The 21339-nt window shown below is 40.0% G+C and overlaps 1 protein-coding gene across 22 annotated transcripts in view; it reads left to right on the plus strand.

Annotated features, from left to right (window-relative positions):
- TTC13 (tetratricopeptide repeat domain 13) overlaps positions 1 to 21339 on the plus strand; it is a 79376-nt gene that overhangs the window by 5226 nt on the left and 52811 nt on the right. For all 22 annotated transcript variants that reach the window (XR_011423834.1, XR_011423807.1, XR_011423809.1 and 19 more), the window contains exons 2-3: positions 9414 to 9508; positions 20046 to 20121. Coding sequence is in view for 11 of the 22 variants with exons in the window: in XM_023647760.2 (XP_023503528.1) it covers positions 9414 to 9508; positions 20046 to 20121 (171 nt within the window). In the remaining 11 variants the exon portion in view is untranslated. The remainder of the gene's footprint in view (positions 1 to 9413; positions 9509 to 20045; positions 20122 to 21339) is intronic.

The raw sequence follows: 21339 nt of genomic DNA on the forward strand, positions 1-21339 counted from the left end.
TGGCGTATTTTGACCGTGGAGACTGAGGCATGGGGTGGTGAAGAGATTCGTGTATTGTTCTCTCACCTAGCTGTGGCACTGCTGGGAGGGTGGGTGCCTCCTTTGCTACATGAACAGCATCTCTGAGAAAGTCCTCTGGTTTAGGACTCGCTTTTTGCATCAGGAGCCTATAAGGATGATAGCCCATGGTATTTGCATACTTAGTAACTTTTTCCTATAGCTCTATTGTCATTGAGAATTACATTTACCTTTTAAAAGATCTATACACTGTAGACATGTTCAGATTTGGGGGATGAGGGTCATTTTTTTCCCCTTCTGGATGAGGGCAAAAGATAAATGTGGCCTGGGTTTTAGAATCTACCCTACATGGAACATGACTACAGGAAGTGGCAGAGGACTTTCTGTATAAAAACTTTTCGAGAAAGAAAAACTCCTAACAGCATATAGAGATGGCTTTGCTTCATTGCTATCGACAAAAACTTGACCAACTGACTGACTATTAAACTTCCCCTTTTCACAATGTGCTGTTTTAAAGCGGTCATCAAATCTTTTTGTTTGGGCTTGTTATCTTGCAGACAGAATAAATACAGAATTTACTGAAGTAGCAGAATTTTAATACTTCTCATTTGGGGTTAATACTTTCCAACGTTTTCCTTCTGTTATTATTTTTATTTTTACTTTTTATTGAAATATAACAAAGGCAGAAAAATGCACGTATCTCAAGTGTACAGCTCCATGCATTTTGATAAATTGAACAACTGATGTAACTAGAAAGAACCCCAGATCGACAACTGATATCTGTTTGTAAGCTTGCTAATATAGTCTCTCATTCTGTGTTACCCTAGTTTTTTTGGAAATATTTGGTATGGCTTTATTTCTGATTCAGGAACCAGGTGCTGGCCTTCTTTACATAGACTCTCAGGAATCGTCCATCTTCTGCTCGGCACCTCTTATACAAAAGACGGTTGACTTCTCTTGTGACTGTTTCTGGCCTGTGTTTGGGGTGTTCTCAGTGACTCGGTGTTCCCTCTCAGTGACTCGGTGTTCCCTTGTCATTACGGGTTTCACATCACTGCCTAATCTGCTTCAGCTTTCCCAGTCGAGTTGATGATATTTGACAGTATGTGTGGGTTTATGAGAAAGTCTTCAGCTCTTGAAAATACGTGCCACCTTGAGCATCTCATGCGTCTTCAGTCCAGTTTATAACCCCAGGCTAAGTGAATAGCCTTTGTGGGTAAGGCTGGCTGCCCAGTTTGTTGGCTAAGGCACCCTCCACCCTGTTCTATTCCTGGATTGGCGCCACATAATTTGCTTCCGTGCCTCTTTTTCTATTCTGTGCAGCTGCCCAACTCCTTTTTCTTTTGGTTTCATACATTTTTTACATGTTAATACTTTTATGTGGGTTAATACAGCTTTCATCAGATTACATTCATGCTTTGTTAAAAAGCCATTCTGTCTCTTTGAGATGGCGTTTGCAGATTCTTCTTCTAATGGATTAATTATATGTTGACTTTATAATCTAATTCTCAGTGGGCAGCTTCTTTTTTCAAGTTTTATGATAAGTGACACATCTCAGGCATTGATGAATAATATTTTATTAGAATAAAAGAAGCGTATAAATTCTTCAGAGGAGAATTTTTCCTGTCATTACTTTTCCTGTTGTAACACTCTTAAAGAAATTTACCACTTGAGACCATCGAGTAACGTAATGTTCAGTGTCCTCAACAGTGGTTGTCTTAACAAATGTAGAGGTTGATAAAAGCAAAAGGCGCTACAAGCTGATGCCATGTAGCAGCTCTTTGGCCTTCCGATGGCTCCTCCAGCCCCAATAATGGTGCCTGCTCTTCCCAGGTTCCCCTACACCTGGGACTAGAATTGGCCATATATATCTGGCACCTGACTTGCAGGTTTGAGTTGTTCGTGGTCAAAGCCCCATCATCCTTGTTCTAGGTGAACTCGGCCCACCATCTCTTATAACTAGAATGAGGTGGTCAGGAGATGAGTGCAGCCCAGCAGCTGTTGAATTCCTTATAAAACGTTTTCCTTCAGGGACTGGCCATGGGTTTGCTGTTTGCAAGCTTTCAGTCAGTTTTCACTTCCACACGTGAATGGTGACACATATGTCCTACTTCCAATGCCCCAATGCTGCCTTCTCTTGTCAACAGGAGGTAAGGCCCTCCTCTTGACTGAGAAAGAAGTGATCAGAAGAGAACTTCCCCCCCATAGTAGCTTTCCGTCTGCCTGCAGCTGCACTGATGGCTCTTGCCTTCCGTCTGGTGGATGCATGTCAGTGGATGGGTGGTTGGTGCTTCTGCCTGGAGTAGCCCTGTCCTTGTGCACAGGACCTCATCCCTCTTGTCTTCCATCAGCATACAAATGGTTGTAGTAGCTCCCATCTTGAAAAAACAAGCAACAAAGACAGGATCACACGTCTTTCCAGCCACTGCCTCATCTCTCTGCTTCTTTACAGCAGAATTCCTCAAAGGAGATGTTTATATGCACTGTCTCCACGTCTCCAGTTCTCTTTTGAACCTACTACTGTCAGCTCCTCATCGCTCCACCAAAAGCACTCTTAAAGTCAGCTGTATGTGAGGTTTAGGAAGAGAGGAAGGAAGTTTGATGTCATTGCTCTACCTAAGCCGTTTATCGCTAGGACCGAGCATTGGCAGAATGAGTGGTGACAGATGTACCATGTACCTTCATTGATGTGCTGTCCTAGAGCACAGAGGTGGCACGTCTTGGCTTTGCCATTTCTTCTTTTGTGCCCTTAACCACGTCCATTAATGCAGAGCTTATTTCCTGAGTGTACAGTGAGCCTGAGGTATGTTTTGCCTACCTCACAAGATGGAGGACCAAAAGAAATAATGTGTGTGAAAGCATTTTGAAAGCTGTAAAGTACTGTGAAGACCAAAATAAACTTAAGGAAAATAGGAAAACGATATTAGCAGGAAAAAACAGCAATTTTAGCCTAGACGTGTATACTGACATTCAACAATCATTTTCTGTGAACTGTGGGCATTATATCTTTTCCTCACCATAGCCCTCTGCGGGTATGTGGTAGTCGTTATTCTCATTTTGCAAATGAGGAAACTGAGGCTAAGAGATATTAAAGGACTTGCCTAAAGTCACACAGCTCGTTAGACATCTGATCCTAGTCAGTCTGCTCCACAGCCCATGCTCTGAACCACTCTGTTACTTGGCCTCTGAATTAATTAAATTTGAAGTCAGAGAAAGAGTAGATTTAAGTATAAGAGCTGGTTCTTTGAAAATACTGGTAAAGTTTAGAAAACTGTCTAAGCAAGGCTAATCAGGAAAAATAAGAAACAAATATTTGACTTTAGGAATAAGGTAGTATAATGAAAATCATATTAATAAATCTGAGTATAGCTTTATGGCAAAGATATAGAACAATTCGAAGAAACGGATAGTTCTTTAGAAAAAGGTAAGTTGCCAAGTTGATTCTCCCTCTGCCTCTTAGGTGTCTTGTCCCCAGCACAGTCAGCTCTTTCTTCTCATTAAACTTAAGCTTCCTACGCTTTCTTAGAGATCCTACCTATGTTCCCTGCTTAATCATCCACCATAAGTTAATGATTATCAAGTTCATATCTGTAGCTCTTATCTTTCTCTGGAATTGCCTAACTCCATGCACAACAACTTCCGTTTTAGCATCTCACGAGCACTTGACTTAACCCAGAGTGAGCTCTTTACTTCCCTCTGAAATCGTTCTTCCTAGTAACCTTCTCATTTCAGTTCATGGCACCACTCCTTTTCTGGCTACATAAACCAGAAACTGGTGCCTTTTTCCTCTTTCTATGCCTAATTTTTCTCAAAGCCCTGTCTTTTTTGCTTCATATGTCTTTAGACTATGACCCTCCATTTCAACCCAGTGGCCTCTGCCTTTGTTCAGACTTCTTTTTTTTTGACTGGTCACAGCCTCCCTGCTCCAGTCTCTGGGCTTTCTCTCCTCACACAGCTGTCAATGATCTTTCTTCCTGTTTAAGCCTTTCGTGACTTCTTAAGATTAAAGAAGAAAGGGAACAAATGAACGGGATACTCAACTGGAGCAACAAGAAGAGGAAATAAGGGAAATTGGAAGGACTAAGTAACACAAAGCCAGAATAAATGAATTAAAAGTAGAACGACCATAGAATTGGTAAATAGATCCAAGAGTTGATTCTCTAAAAAAGAGTGAAATAGATAAACTTGATAAGGCTAACATGTAACAGGAGAGCAGATGGAAATGTACATTATGAATGAGGGGATATGTATACAACTGTAGAGGTCATTAGAATTGAGACAACTGTGTAGAAATCTCTGCTAATAAGATTAAAAAATGAAGCGAGAAATATCCCAAAAGGTGATGTAGAAGAAAAAGACGAGATTTCTGTGATGTGTTTTGAGAATCTTTCTGCAGTAATCACCATTAAATTTTACTTGTACAGCCTAATCAAGGAGGAAAACAGGCTTTGCCTAATTCCGTGGAAATCGATACCATTTAAATACAGCTGGTTGGGTTATCGTTGTAAAATGTTTGAAGCCATTCTGAGTTAAATAATTTTAGAGTGAAAAACAAATTTAACCTCCTATTCCAGACGACTCTAGTTACAACTCTAACAAACTGCTTTTCTATCACAGACCTTACCAAAGCAGCAAAAAACACTGATGCCAGAATCTAATACAGTTGGGGGGTGGGGGGAAGCTATAACTTAGTTATAAAATCCTAGGTAAAATATTGGTAACCCGGAGCCAGCAGGCAATTAAAAGAATAATCTGCATTGATCAATCAGAGTTTATTCTGGAAGTACAAAGATGGTTCAACTTTTTAAAAACTTAATCACCTTAATAGGTCAAAGGAGCAAAATCGTATGATTATCTTAAAGAAATATCCAAAATCACTTGATAAAGTTGAGCCAGCTTTCCTGATTTAAAATTTTTGTAGAACAAAGGATAGGACAATCCTTCCTTTATATGGTAAAATACATCAATCTCAACCCCTAGCCACATAGAGCAGTTTCTCACTGGATGTTTATAAATGTTAAATGAAGAAGTTTTATTGTCAAAAGTTGAGGAAATTCTGGGTCATTAAATGAAGTATTAATGTCAGGAATAAGCAGGAATGCTTTTTGTTACTAGTTTTCATTGAGCACTTTTTTGGAGGTTTTATCCAGAACTGTAAGGTGCTAAATGAATATAAATATTAAAAAGACCTTGATATAATTACTTGTAGATGATAGAATTATTCACTGAATAGATGGAGACATTAATAGAGCTGTTAAGAGTTCAGTAATGTGGGCAGATAAAATATTCAGCTCTAGCCGGTTGAGAAGGCAGAGATTTACAATATGCTGTATTTCTGCCTGGACCGCTCTCCCAGCCCTGCCAACCTGCTGTGGCCCTTCATCTGGTAAATCCTTCACTTCCCTCATATTTCCCTTCATTCTTTCATGGCACAGACTCCAGAACCAGACTGCTTGGGCTCAAATCCTACCCCTAGAGTGTGGCCTTGGGCAAATTATTAGTCTGTCTGCCTCATTTTCCTTGTCTTTGAAATGGGAATTAGGAGGGTGCCTATCCTTGGTAACTACATCAGTCCTTATTTATGTCCTCCGGGAATTTTCCTTGAGCAGGCCACTTCCCCACTTATGCTCTAGTTCATAGCTCTTAAACTGCTGCAATTTTACATTTCTTTGTGTGACTAGTTACTGTTGGTTTCCCCCTCTGGACTGTGATCTCTGTATACAAAGACAGGGTCATTGCTGGTTTTGACCACCGTGGAGGCTGCGGCAGTGACTGAAACCTAGTAGATGCTCCACGAAGATGTGTTGACTCAATGATTATCACCCATTGTTTCTTAATCACAACAAACTTGAATGTGTCAGTTGTGTATGAAAATAACAAAATTTCACGTAGGTTAATAAAAGACTTGAATAAGTAGATTAAATTTTGTAAAGAAGCCAAGTATTTCTGCCCTCATTAATCTACAATTTTAATAAAATCATACAGGGATTTTTTGTTTTGTTTTGGCACCTTAACAAAGGGACTGAAGTTTATCTGAAGGAAGAATGTTTATCCAAACAGCCAAGAAATTTTTGAAAAAGAAAAATTGATGAGACTGTGCTTTACATTAAAATATATGCATTTATTGTAAGGCTACAGTAACTGAAACAATGTGCTACTGAAGTCAGAATAAACAGATCATTGTAAGGGGTTAGGCAGTCTGGAAACAACAACAAAATGTATGTTTATTATAGAGAATTGAAATTTTATTTAAAGATATTAAAAATGATATATAATCTCACCAAGTTTAAATTTAAATAATGTAGAAGAAAATTTACTCATATGGGGAAGTGTTTACATTGTATTGTTAAGTTAAAAGGGCAGATTACAAAACAATGGATCTCAATCAGTTCTCACAACTTAATGATAATAATAGCAAACATTTTTTGAGCTCCTTCTTTGTGCCAGAAACTGTACCGCATGCTTTGCTTATATTTCCTTGTTTAAATTTCACAACCACCCCTGTGATGTAGATAGTATTATTGACCATGTTTTACAATTGAAGAAACGGAAGATTGAAGAGGCTAGGTCAGTGGCCAAGAGGTAGTAAGTAGTGACAGAGAGCAGGAATTCAAACCCAGACCATCTGATTTCAGTACTATCACTCTTAATTACAGACACCAAAATTTTCACAGCGATTTTCAACATGTGGTGGTATTCTAAATGACTTTTATTTATGTTTTGTGATTTTTCTGTATTTTCTACAATGAATATGCATTACTACTGTAATTTTTAAAAATAAATGTCCACGTAGAGATTGGACAGTCATTTGTCAGAGCTATGACAGAAGGTGGATGTAAATAATCTCAAAGATTCCTTAAAAAAAGGTCTAGAAACAGAAGCCAGTGGCTATAATGTATTATAAAGGTGGCGTTCATATTGATAATATGTGGTACTGGGATAACTGGCTAATCATTTGGAAAATGGATAACTAGAAATTCTTCTCTATGTTTTAGGCCAGAATAGGTCAGATGACTTAAAAATTGCCAAAGGATATAAGCAGTTTACAAAAGAAGAAATACAAATGTCCAATAAACCATAAATTTAATCTTACTAATACTATTTGCACATTGGGAGAAATAAAAAGAATGGCAGTACTCTGAGTAGAGGTTAATAGACTCTCATACACTGCTATTGGGAATGGAATTACTACCACATCCTGGGAGGGAAATGGAGCAATGTATATGAAAAGTCAAAATTGTTTATACCTTTTGCCTGAGCAATATATTTGTTAGATTTAATTTAATTGCCTAATTGGGTAAATTTGCAAAAATTCAGGTCAAGGATACTCATTGAAACAATTATATTAAAAAAGAAAGGACATCCTGATTATCCAATGATAGGGTTATGGTTAAATTCCCTGCAGTGGAATACTGTGCAGCCATTTAAAATTATATAGGTGTTTATTTATTGAAACTGAAATGAATTCCACAAAGTAGAGAGCGTTTTAGATTAGAATAAGGCAATGTATATGCAGTGCTCAGCACAATGCTTAGCATGTGGTAAGTCCTCAAACGTTAGTTTTTGGAAAAGGTAGAAGAAACAGGTTCTAAATTAATGTATTTCCAAAATATCTTTCATCAAGTCGTTATCCTTCCACCTACCAACAACCGTTGCTAGTCCTTCATTCTTGCCAGGACTTTCCCCAGTCTGATCGCTCACCTTCCAACCTCATACTTTTTTATTTTCCAACACCAACTCCTTCCTCTAACCAGGCTCATCTACTCACTGCCCCTTTGCATTTTCTTGCCTTTGTGCTTTTGTGTATACCACTTATTCTACTGGAATACCCATTCCCTTTCTGTAACCCAGCCTAAACCCATCCGTCCTTTTAAACCCTGCTCGTGCCTTGTGAAATTTAACATTCCAGCTTCAGTAATTGCTCACCACTCAGGACTTCTTTGATACATCGTGTCCTGTTTCCTATCGTTAAAACATACACACAAAATTTTAGCTAAATTGGTTCACATGGTTTCTTGAACCTAATTTGATGCTCTGTAGTGACGCTGAATTAGAGCATTGTCTTTTAAAGTAATTTATTGAGGCAAAATTCACATGATATGAAATTAATCGTTTTCAGGTGAACTGTTCAGTAGCATTTAGTTCATTCACAGTGTTGTGCAACCACCCCAAAACTTTTCCATCACTCCAACCCCTTACCCATTAAGGAGTTTCTCCTTATTCCTTCCTTCAGCCACCAAATATGCATTCTGTCTCTATGGATTTACCTATCTGAATATTTCATATAAATGGAATCATGCAATATGTGACCTTTTGTGTCTGGCTTCTTTCATTTAGTTTTTGTTTCGGAGGTTCTTCCATGTTGAAATATGTACCAGTGATTCATTCTTTTTTAAGGCTGAATAATATTCCATTATATGTATGTACTACAATTTGTTTATCCATTATCTGTCGATGGACATTTGGACTGTTTCTGCCTTTTGGCTATTGTGAATGGTGCTGCTGTGAACATGCATGTCCATGTACTTGTTTGAGTCCCTGTTTCAGTTCTTTTGGTACATACCTAGGAGTGGAATAGTGGAAATGTTTAGTTTTTGGAGGAGCCACCAAACTGTTTTCCACAGTGGCCACAACATTTTATATCACCATCAGCAGTGCACAAAGGTTCTGATTTCTCTACATCCTTGCCAACACTTGTGATTTTCTGTCTGTAAAAAAATTATAGCCATCCTAGCGGGTGTGAAGTAGTACCTCATTGTGGTTTGATTTGCATTCCCTAATTAGTGGTGATGTAGAGTATCTTTTCTTGTACTCAGTGCCTGTTTGTATATCTTCTTTGGAAAACTGCCTGTTCGAGTCCTTTGCCTATCTTTTAATTGAGTTGTCTTTTTGTTGTTGAATTTTAGGAATTATTTATATATTCTGGAAGCTAGACTTTTAGTGCATATTTTTTAACATTAGGTCTCTTTGGCTTGGCTTTCCGATTTTTTTTTAACCTATAGTAAATGCTGCCAGATCAGAAATGTCTAATGAAAGGATCTTAACTATATTCCACGTGGGTTGTGTGAAGAGCATTGGACTAGTGCTATTTCTGCCCTGTTGCCTTTGGATAAATTCCAACCTATCTAAACCTCATTTCACCATCCGGGAAGTCTAACCAGCTTTGATCGTTTGCAGAATGATTGTGAGGACACTCACTGATGGGTGTCCAAGACACCTGGAGGCTGTAAAACGTTATGCAGTTGTAAAGGTGAAAGATAAGTTGTCCCTTTTAGTGTTTTTTACTCTTGTCCTTACTTTGGTTTCATGGATTCTTAACTTTACAACTCATAGCTAAGCACCTAAGAGCCATAAATTTAAGGTGAGAAGAATAACAAGGAATGTTTGCTTTTCAGAGTCATCGTTTTTGAACTTCCATGATTCAGACTGCGAACCCAAAGGATCACCACCCTGTGACTCTCTGCTTTCCCTCAACACTGAAAAGATTCTGGTACGCATCTTCTATCCATGCCTCCTGTTTTTGTGACTGAAGCACGGTGATAATAGTTCCAACAGGTGGAGGTTGCCTGTTGATCAACTAGGAGTTGAGTCCAGTTGGTTCTACATCCATAAGATAAAGATAAGTCATCTGGCATAGGGTTGCATTGAATTATTATGACTTATGAATTGGATGGTTGATCATTCTGGAACTTTTAAGTTCCAAGGAATAAAGGGGAGATTATGGCTAATCCTTAGTACTAGGAGCCTTATGTATTTGAAGATGTAGTGCAATCTTATTTTTCCAGTCTTTGCCTGTGTGGGTATCTTCTGTATCTACATTTTTTATCAGTACCTACTGAACGGTACAGCAGACCTCTCCATTCCAGGGACGAGTGCCTGGCACTGTGTAATGACTGCGCCTGTCTATCCGTGTTAGCACGTGTCCTCCCATAGACTTGTTGCCTCAAGGTGGAAGGGTCCTCTTTTTGTTCACCCTTAATTCTGTGAAACTGAGTTATTCTTTCCATGCCCAAGGTTAACATTTTTTCTCCAGGCCTTTTCCTTCAACATCCGTGTAGATATGTTAGCTTCTTTTGTTTAAAATTTCCCTTTAGGATACTCTTTCTTTTCCAGACAAAGCTTTGCCTTGTCATGTAGGAACTATTGAAAATAGGTAGAAATTGCAAACTAGAGAATGATCAACTGATTTTACCTAACTCATTGCATGGCAGTCAACTTGATATATGAATTATTTTGAATGAGACTTGTCCCAAACGAGAATGGTCTATCTTATAAAGTAGCAACTTGGCCATCAGTGAAAACATTTAAGTAGAAATTGGATAATCCCTGCGTTGGATAGGCAATCAGATTCTTAGCATTATTAGGGACCTTCTTACTGATAGTAATTCAAGTATTTTCTACTAGGTGCATTTCCACTTTAAGATGGCACTAGCTAGTCACCTACAGGAGAAAGCTCATCAATCTTCTCCTTTCATTTTCCCTAGGTTGAAAATATGAGAGTTAGACTATTCATTTATTCATTCCTTCTCCAGATATTTATTTTGTACCTCTTATGTGTCAGGCCTCGTGCTAAGTAAGTACTGGGAATGTAGTGGTGAGCCAGAATCCCTCGGTCCCTGCACTCCTTACTCCTACAGTCACTAACCAAATAATTATACACATAAACATAGTAAACATATGCAAATCATATGAAGGGAAAGCAAAGGGTCAGCATTGTCTCCCTTAAGTTAGGGGGATCAGGCAAGACAGCTTTCAGGCATTGAAACCTGGGCAGGGACTTGAAAGATAGATTGGAGTTAATCTACTAGCAAGTGGGGTTGTGTGTTTCAACTTCCTGAGCACAGCTTCGCAGCTCTGTCCACAGAAGATATCTACAGATGCAGTATTAAAAACAGGAAAGATTCTTTCTGATCAAGAAATTAATTTGTCTATACTATACTATTCCTGACCACTTCTGTTACAGATTTTATTTCTAATAGAATAAAAACACTTTTAAATCAGATACGCTCTTGGAGCCAGCCCAGTGGCATAGCCGTTAAGTTGGCACGCTCCACTTCAGCAGCCTGGGGTTTGCAGGCTCGGATCCTTGGCATGGACCTAGCACTATTAGTCAAGCCACACTGTGGCAGTGTCCCATGTAAAATAGAGGAAGATGGGCACAGATGTTAGCTCAGCAACAATTTTCCTCAAGCAAAAAGAGGAAGATTGGCAACAGATGTTAGCTCAGGGCCAATCTTCCTGACAAAAATAAAAAATCAGATACGCTCTTCAGTATACTCTTGATGTTGCTTGGTAAATGATTTCTTCTTTTTCTGGGATATCGTTTCTGTTCTCTTCCCATATCTTTTTGCACAAAGGCTTGGCAAATGGTAGACTCTCATTAAATACTGGATGAAATAATAAGACTTTTTAAGTATTAAAAGCATTGTTTATAGACTCCTTTTCTTGGCTCTAAGCAATTTATTAAGCAGAAAAATCTTTGGCATCTGTGTGCTTCTCTGTAGCCATCTGAGAAAGAGGAAAGACTCGTGTCTGGTCACAACTGAACATACATACAGTGCTGGAATGCCTTCACATGTGGCTAAATCTGCTGCTGCTTGAAGTGATCTTACGAGGTTCCCAGGTGTGGAAGCTCCCAGCTATAGAGCAAAACAAGAAAGAGCTGATAGAGTTTCCTTCCAGTCATCAAGGTTTTACTGGAAGAAATAAAGTGTAAAACATTCCCATAGGATTAGAATTTTCAAATGTTTCATTTTGTCCGGAGCCCTGAGTGGAATGAAGTAAGAATTGTGAATCTCCTGGGATGGGATGCCTTCTGGCCTGTATCTTTTAACTTGTGTTTCAACCAGAGGTAGCTTATTCTTGACCTATTTTATAGGCAAACCAAATACCACACTAAATCTGAACATCAGTCTGGATTTCGAAAGTATAGAGAATATGGGTGGAAATACCTTGTTACTCTGTTATTTGTCAGTGAAGCTCAAGAGACCACAATTCGTCATGGCTAATGAATACCAGTCATTAGCTCAAGAGCATGTGTGTTAGTCAAAAGAGGATCCCGTGTGAAATCATTTGGCTGTCATATATGCCTGGAGGCATCTGTACTATGGATTTAAAAAAAGAAGAATTCAGATAATTGGATGTCACTGGTTTCTAATCCTACAGTTTTGCCCAAGGCGACAGATCTTTAGTCTCTTACTGCCTTAGCTTTTCCTGTCTAGGTATGTGTGTACAAGTTTTAATCATATCTTAGATGAATCTGGTGTGAAGTTACCATTTTAAATGTGTATCCTGGAGGCTGAGCATATCACAACTTAGTGTTGACAGTCAAATCTTGCGGTGAAGTGGCAGCTGTTTGTATTATCAGACGTGATCTGTCTCCAAAATGTGGGGAGCTGCCATTTTGTACAGTAGAGAAATACTGCCTGTAAAATCATTCCAGTTACTAAGCTAATTTATTTACTTTATTTTTCCCTAGTTTCCACTTAGGTTTTAGCTTTCCTACCAAATGTGTGCGTGTGTGTTGGTGTGATTTCTTCACAGACAAATTTTCTGCATTAAGTCAGATGGTTATGTTGGTCACCTGCTGTGCATCATCTAAGAGAATGTCTGGTTTCTTGGTCAGGTTTTTTTGGTCATTTTATGATGTCATCTCTGTACAATTTGTAGCTCTTATTTATAAAATATTTTTTATTTAAAAAGCAGTATTTTGTTACCAAGCCACATTGGAGGACTAATCACTAAAATGTGGTCTTTGCAGCATAATCAAGGTCATTAAATCGTCTGTGAAAATGTGTAGGAAGCTTTGAAGCAGCCAGCAAGATTAATCCCTATGGAAGTAAAAATTTATATCTTCTTGTGGCCAGCCTGGTGGCGTAGTGGTTAAGTTTTCGCCCTCCGCTTTAGCGGCCGGGAGTTTGCCTGTTTGGAACCTGGGTGTGGACCTACAAACCACTCATCAAGCCATGACAGCATCTCACATAGAAGAACTAGAAGGACTTAGAACTAGAATATACAGCTATGTACTGGGGCTTTGGGGAGGGGAGAAAAAACAGCAGAAGATTGGGAACACTTGTTAGCTCAGGGCCAAGCTTCCTCACACACACACAAAATTTTACATCTTCTTGGAAACGGAATTACTAATAATAAGTTACACCACAAACTGTGTCCTTGAATACATAATTGATATGACTTAAAGCGAATGTTCTCTTGCTTCCATATAAATCAAGTGTAGCTTTAATTTTTTTTAATTAAGATTATGATAGATTACAACCTTGTGAGATTTCAGTTGTACATTATTGTTAGTCATGTTGTGGGTACACCACTTCACCCTGTGTGCCCTACCCCCACCCCCCCTTTTCCCTGGTAACCACTGATCAGTTCTCCTTGTCTATATGTTAACTTCCACCTATGAGTGGAGTCGTATAGATTCGTCTTTCTCTGTCTGGCTTATTTCACTTAACATACTACCCTCGAGGTCCATTCATGTTGATGCGAATGGAAGCATTTTGTCCTTTTTTATGGCTGAGTAGTATTCCATTGTGTATATATACACCATATCTTCTTTATCCAATCATCAGTTTCTGGGCATTTAGGTTGGTTCCATGTCTTGGCTATTGTAAATAATGCTGCGATGAACATAGGGGTGCAAGGGACTCTTTGGATTGCTGATTTCAGGTTCTGAGGATACCCAGTAGTGGGATGGCTGGGTCATAAGGTATTTCTATTTTTAACTTTTTGAGAAATCTCCATACTGTTTTCCATAGTGGCTGCACTAGTTTGCATTCCCACCAACAGTGTATGAGGGTTCCTTTTTCTCCACAACCTCTCCAACATTTGTCGCTCTTGGTTTTGGATATTTTTGCCAATCTAACGGGTGTAAGGTGATATCTTAGTGTAGTTTTGATTTGCATTTCCCTGATGATTGGCGATGATGAACATCTTTTCATGTGTCTATTGGCCATACTTATATCTTCTTTGGAGAAATGTCTGTTCATGTCCTCTGCCCATTTTTTGATCGGGTTGTTTGTTTTTTTGTTGTTAAGCTATGTGAGTTCTTTGTATGTTATGGAGATTAGCCCTTTGTCAGATAAGTGGCTTGTAAATATTTTTTCCCCAATTAGTGGGCTGTTTTTTTGTTTCAATCCTGTTTTCCCTTGCCTTGAAGAAACTCTTTAGTCTGATGAAGTCCCATTTGTTTATTCTTTCTATTGTTTCCCTCAACTGAGGAGTTATAGTGTCCGAAAAGATTCTTTTGAAACTGATGTCAAAGAGTGTACTGCCTATATTCTCTTCTAGAAGACTTATTGTTTCAGGCCTAATCTTTAGGTCTTTGATCCATTTTGAGTTTATTTTGGTGTGTGGTGAAAAAGAATGGTCAATTTTCAATCTTTTGCACGTGGCTGTCCAGTTTTCCCAGCACCATTTGTTAAAGAGACTTTCTTTTCTCCAATGTAGGCCCTCTGCTCCTTTGTCGAAGATTAGCTGTCCATAGATGTGTGGTTTTATCTCTGGGCTTTCAATTCTGTTCCATTGATCTGTGCACCTGTTTTTGTACCAGTACCATGCTGTTTTGATCACTGTAGCTTTGTAGTATGTTTTGAAATCCGGGATTGTGATGCCTCCGGCTTGTTTTTCTTACTCAGGATTGCTTTAGCAATTCGCGGTCTTTTGTTGCCCCATATGAATTTTAGGATTCTTTGTTCAATTTCTGTAAAGAATGTCCTTGGGATTCTGATTGGGATAGCATTGAATCTGTAGATTGCTTTAGGTAGTATGGACATTTTAACTATGTTTGTTCTTCCAATCCATGTGCATAGAATGTCTTTCCATCTCTTTATGTCGTCGTCAATTTCTTTCAAGAAAGTCTTGTAGTTTTCATTGTATAAATCTTTCACTTCCTTGGTTAAATTTATCCCAAGGTATTTTATTCTTTTCGTTGCGATTGTGAATGGGATTGAGTTCTTGAGTTCTTTTTCTGTTAGTTCATTGTTAGTGTATAGAAAGGCTACTGATTTATGTATGTTGATTTTATACCCTGCAACTTTGCTGTAGTTGTTGATTGTTTCTAATAGTTTTTCTATGGATTCTTTGGGGTTTTCTATATATAAGATCATGTCGTCTGCAAACAGCGAGAGTTTTACTTCTTCATTACCTATTTGGATTCCTTTTATTTCTTTTTCTTGCCGAATTGTCTGGCCAACACCTCCAGTACTATGTTGAATAGGAGTGGCGAAAGTGGGCACCCTTGTCTTGTTCCTTTCAGTTTTTGTCCATTGAGTATGATGTTGGCTGTGGGTTTGTCATATATGGCCTTTATTATGTTGAGATACTTTCCTTCTATACCCATTTTATTGAGGGTTTTTATCATGAATGGATGTTGGATCTTGTCGAATGCTTTCTCTGCATCTATTGAGATGATCATGTGGTTTTTGTTTCTCATTTTGTTAATGTAGTGTATCACGTTGATTGACTTGTGCATGTTGAACCATCCCTATGTCCCTGGTATAAATCCCACTTGATCATGGTGTATAATCTTTTTGATGTATTGCTGTATTCAGTTTGCCAGAATTTTGTTGAGGATTTTTGCATCTATGTTCATCAGTGATATCAGCCTGTAGTTCTCCTTCTTTGTGTTGTCCTTGTCAGGTTTGGGGATCAGAGTGATGTTGGCTTCATAGAATGTGTTAGGGAGTACTCCATCTTCCTCAATTTTCTGGAATAGTTTGAGAAGGATAGGTATTAAATCTTCTTTGAATGTTTGGTAGAATTCTCCAGAGAAGCCGTCTGGTCCTGGACTCTTATTTTTGGGGAGGTTTTTGATTACTGTTTCTATTTCTTTACTTGTGATTGGCCTATTCAGATTCTCGATTTCTTCCTGATTCAGTTTGGGGAGGTTGTAGGAGCCTAGGAATTTGTCCATTTCTTCTAGGTTGTTCAATTTGTTGGCATATAGTTTTTCATAGTATTCTCTTATGATCCCTTGTATTTCATTGGTATCTGTTGTGATTTCTCCTCTCTCATTCCTAATTTTATTTATTTGAGATTTCTCTGTTCTTTTCTTTGTGAGTCTGGCTAAGGGTTTGTCAATTTTGTTAATTTTTTCAAAGAACCAACTCTTTGTTTCATTGATCCTTTCTACTGTCTTTTTTGTTTCAATATCGTTTATTTCTGCTCTTATTTTTATTATTTCCCTCCTTCTACTGACTCTGGGCTTTGTTTGTTCTTCTTTTTCTAATTCTGTTAGGTGTTGTTTGAGGTTGCTTATGTGAGCTTTTTCTTGTTTAGGGAGGTGAGCCTGTATTGCAATGAATTTCCCTCTTAGGACTGCTTTTGCTGCATCCCAAATGATTTGGTGTGTCATGTTCTCATTTTCATTTGTCTCCAGAGAATATTTGATTTCTTCTTTAATTTCTTCAATAATCCATTGTTTGTTCAGAAGCATGTTATTTAGTCTCCACATTTTTGCACCTTTCTCTGCTTTATTCTTGTAGTTGATTTCTAGTTTCATAGCATTATGATCAGAAAAGATGCTTGATATTATTTCAACTCTCTTGTATTTATTGATGCTTGCTTTGTTTCCCAAAATATGGTCTATCTTTGAGAATGTTCCATGCGCACTTGAGAAGAATGTGTAACCTGCTGTTTTTGGATGAAGTGTTCTATATATATCTATTAAGTCCATCTGGTCTAATTTTTCATTTAATTCTATAATTTCCTTGTTGATTTTCTGTCTGGATATTCTGTCCATTGGTGTCAATGGTGTGTTGAGGTCCCCTACTATTATTGTATTGTTGTTGATGTCTTCTTTTAGTTCTGTTAAGAGTTGCTTTACAAATTTTGGTGCTCCTGTGTTGGGTGCGTGTATATTTATAAGTGTTATGTCTTCTTGATGGAGAGTCCCTTTTATCATTATATACTGTCCCTCTTTGTCTTTCTTTATCTGTTTTGCTTTGAAGTCTACTTTGTCTGATACTAGTATAGCGACACCTGCTTTCTTTTGTTCATTATTAGCTTGGAGTATTGTCCTCCATCGCTTCACTCTGAGTCTGTGTTTGTCTTTGGGGCTGAGGTGTGTTTCCTGGAGGCAGCATATTGTTGGGTCTTGTTCTTTGATCCATCCTGCCACTCTGTGTCTTTTGATTGGAGAGTTCAATCCATTTACATTTAGAGTGATTATTGAAATGTGGGGGCCTACCGCTGCCATTTTATGTCTTGTTTTCTGGTTTTCTTCAATTTCCTTTGTTTCTCGTCCCATGGTTTAATCTGTTCTGATGGAGAGCTGCTACTCTCTGTTGTTGTCCTTCTACTTATCTCCTTTGCTCTTGGTTTTGTAGCCCCTTCCCTTTTTTTGATTTTTCAGGAATGAGGGTTTTCCTGAGCATTTCCTGAAGAGGAGGTTTTGTGGCAATGAACTCCCTTAATTTTTGTTTATCTGGGAAAGTTTTTAGTTCTCCATCGTATTTGAAGGATATTTTCACTGGGTAGAGAATTCTCGGCTGTAGGTTTTTGTCCTTCAGATTTTTGAATATATCATTCCACTCTCTTCTAGCCTGTAAAGTTTCTGCTGAGAAATCTGCTGATAGCCTGATGGGGGTTCCTCTGTAGGTTAATTTCTTCTGCCTGGCTGCCCTTGATATTTTCTCCTTATTGTTGGCTTTTGCTAGCTTCACTACTATATGCCGTGGGGTTGGTCTTCTTGCGTTGATAAAGTTTGGAGATCTATTGGCTTCTGTCACATGAAGTTCCATCTCTCTCACCAGGTTTGGGAAGTTCTCAGCCATTATTTCTTTGAACAGGCTTTCTGCCCCCTTCTTTCTCTCTTCTCCCTCTGGTACACCTATAATCCTTACCTTGCATCTCCTAATTGCGTCTGATAATTCTCGGAGAGCTTCTTCATTTCTTTTTAGTCTTACTTCTCTCTCCTCCTCTGCCTGCAGCATTTCTATATTCCTATCTTCCAAATTGCTAATTCTTTCCTCCATATTATCGGCCCTACTGTTCAGTGCGTTTAGATTTTTCTTAATCTCCTCTATTGTTTTCTTCATTTCCAGTATTTCTGTTTGGTTCTTCTTTATAGTATCAAACTCTTTTGTGACATAGCTCCCGAACTCGTTGAGTTGTCTATCTGAATTCTCTTTTAACTCATTGAATTTTTTAATGATGGCTGTTTTGAAGTCATCGTCATTTAGGTTATATATTTCATTTTCTTAGGGATTGTTTTCTGTGTATTTGTTATTTTCCTTCTGTTCTGGAGATTTAATATATTTTTTCATATTGCTTGATGGTGTAGATTTGTGCCTCCGCATAGAGATAGAGTTTAGTTACTGCTTCCACTTGTTTCTACTGGTGTGGTGGGGGAGAAGCTGTTTATACTGCACCAACCAGGAACCCTATCAGCTGTTGCTAACTGGGCCTGGGCCCCTCCTCGTAGTCACAGTGGTCTGTGGGTTCCCTCTTCAGCTGTGGGGGCCACAGGGGGGCTTCAGGCTGCTGCTGCCTACTGTTGCAGACCACCTAGACGTGCTCCCTCCTTAGGGTCTGCAGCGGTGTTATGGGCTTTTCCAGCAGCCAGGGGCAGGATCACTTATATTTCCAGCTCCGTCACTGTCAGTGCCCACAAAATCTCACTTGTCCACTATGGGTTACAGCAGAGCTATGGGCATCTTCTGCAGTCTGTGGTTAGCTCACCTAGCTATGCTACTTTTGTCCCAGGGTCTTCCAGCCTTGTGGTTGCCGGACGGGTGCTCTCTACTAGTGCTGTGCAGAGGCTTTCGCTGAGGCTGCTGTGAGACTGTAGGGTTTCCCCCTGGGCTACGGAGCCGGGTCACTGGAACTCCACCCAGCCCCAGTCCTCTCCCCCAGGATCTCGGGGAGCCCCTTGCCCTGTCTGGGGGATAGCCGGAGACCTTGAGTTCAGTGGCAGCTGGCCGGCTGCTGCCCTGCCTGGTATTCTCCTCTCCTGGACCCTCCTGGCATTGTGGATGCTGGGCGGGGCCTCTCTGCTAATGGCAGGTAGAGCCTCTGCCTGCTGCTGGGGCAGAACTCTGGAGTATCCCCCCCCAGGCCGCGGAGCCGGCCACTGGAGCTCCACCCAGCCCCAGTCCTCTCCCAGGAGATCTCCGTTAGCCCTGAGCCCCAAGCCGCGATAGCCACAGTCAGTGGGGCCAGCGGTGGCAGCTGGCGGGCCACCGCCCCGTTTGGGATTCTCTACGGGTGCCTCCTGGCATTGTGGATGCTGGGCAGGGCCTCTCCGCTAATGGCAGGTAGAGACTCTGCCTGCTGCCCAGGCGGAACTCTGGAGTTTCCCCCCCACCTCCCAGGCCGCAGAGCCGGCCGCTGGAGCTCCACCCAGCCCCAGTCCTGTCCCGGGAGATCTCCGGTAGTCCCGAGCCCCACCCGGCAGTCAGTGGGGCCAGCAGCCGCAGCTGGCGGGCCGCCGTGCCATTTGGGATTCTCTCCGGGAGCCTCCTGGCGTTGTGGATGCTAGGCGGGGCCTCCCCGCTAATGGCGGGTAGAGGTTTTCCCCACCGACTCAGGTGTGTAACTCTGGAGCTTCCCTCTGGGCTTAGGTGTAATTGCGGGGGGCTTAGGTAGGGCTCTGGTCACCTGTTTCCACCGTCGCTCCTCTGGTGTGCCCTCCCTTCTGCCCTAGTTGTGTGTCGATGTTCTGGGGGAGTCTGCTGGAAGAAAGCTGCTTGCAGGTACTAGGCTGTTTGGGGTTGGGGTCGGAGAGTTTTCACCTATCTCCATCTCCTCCCGGAGGGAAGTCTGTCTGCCTTCCGATGTATAGCAGCGTGGGTCTCTCAGGCGTCCTGAGATGCTATATGGATATCCTTTGTTAAGCGATGAATGTCCAGTTAGTTGTAGATTCGAAGGGGGAGAGACAAGGAAGACTACTCACGCCGCCATCTTGGATCTTCCTCTGGACACACCGTAGCTTTAATTTTTTAAAATACGGATTTCATTGTAAGTTTTCTCTTCATTTGTGACAAGCTAAAATGTATGTTTGTTTGTTTTTATTTCAGAGCCAGGCCAAGACTATTGCAGAACAAAAGAGATTCCCGTTTGCTACTGATAATGACAGCACGAATGAAGAGTTAGGTGAGACTTGAATCAGGGGATGTTCCTGTGGCATTTGCCTAGAATTTATGATTAGATGCAGAATAGGTAGGCAAGATGGTGAGGGAGAAAGAACACAGAGATGGCTCTGCCAACACGAGTGCTTGATCTTAGACAGGGCATTCAACCCTTGCAAGAGTCCCTATGTTATAGGCTGTAAAATGAAAGATTTGGATGGAATGATCAGTAAGCACTGTTTTGCCTCTATGTTTCTATGGAAATTAATAGTTATGGTAATGAGTTCTTATAAGCTGTTATTCATTAAAAGTTAGTTGTGTGCTGTCATCAACTGTGAACACTATAGAAGTGAAAGCAGAAGAGATCACACCTACTTTACTCTTCTGTATATAAAATAGCTAGGCTTAAGTTAATTTTACTCATGAGGCCAGTCAGTGATTGTTGGGTCTGTAGAAAAGTTGAGTTCATTCAAATCTGCAAATGGGTCATGCAGTTTGGTCTGTTCATGCCATGGTTTTCCCAGTGTCTGATATGCTGTGTGTGTGTCTTCCTCATTAACCTGATCAGCTCCCACTTGAGGGAGTAAACGAAATTGAATACAGGACTGAAGAGCACAGCTGGACAGGTTTCACATAAGCGTGTGTTCCCATGTGGGGCCTGGTGACCCGCAGCATCTGCAGAAAATTGTTTCTAATTTATGCACAATCATTTTATCCTTTCCACGGCCATAAACATTTTATATTAAGACTGAGCATTTCTTGTATTGGCTCCTTTCCTCTGTTAGTGCAGATAGTTGAGTAGTGACTATTTTGAAAGTATTAATCACTTTTTTGGTAATATTCTTTGAGTAGGCTTTGAGAATTAATTACCCTTTAAGACATCAGATTTGATCTTTTCTGAAATCCTTGGATTCTGTTCAGCCTCGTATTCATTTATGAAGTAATGGATTAGGGGCCTGATATGTACCACATCTGTTCTATGCTCTAAGTTAATCCTAGTGGACCCTGGGGTACCATAGGCCCTGAGCTGGCTTAGGATCTTTGTAGCACAGTATTTTTTTCTGGGAAGAATGACTTCTGTCAACATACACTTTGCTGGGAGATGTGGAATTGCTGGTTAGTAACAATGTGTGAGATTTCCTGCTACCCTAGTTTTTTCTTTATGCCTTTGGACTCCCACAACAAAATTTAGATCCTAGTGATTATTTATATTTGTGCAGAGTTTGGATTTTTTTTTATGGAT

Source organism: Equus caballus, chromosome 1 (assembly GCF_041296265.1).
Source record: "Equus caballus isolate H_3958 breed thoroughbred chromosome 1, TB-T2T, whole genome shotgun sequence".
Classification (NCBI taxonomy): Eukaryota; Metazoa; Chordata; class Mammalia; order Perissodactyla; family Equidae; genus Equus; species Equus caballus.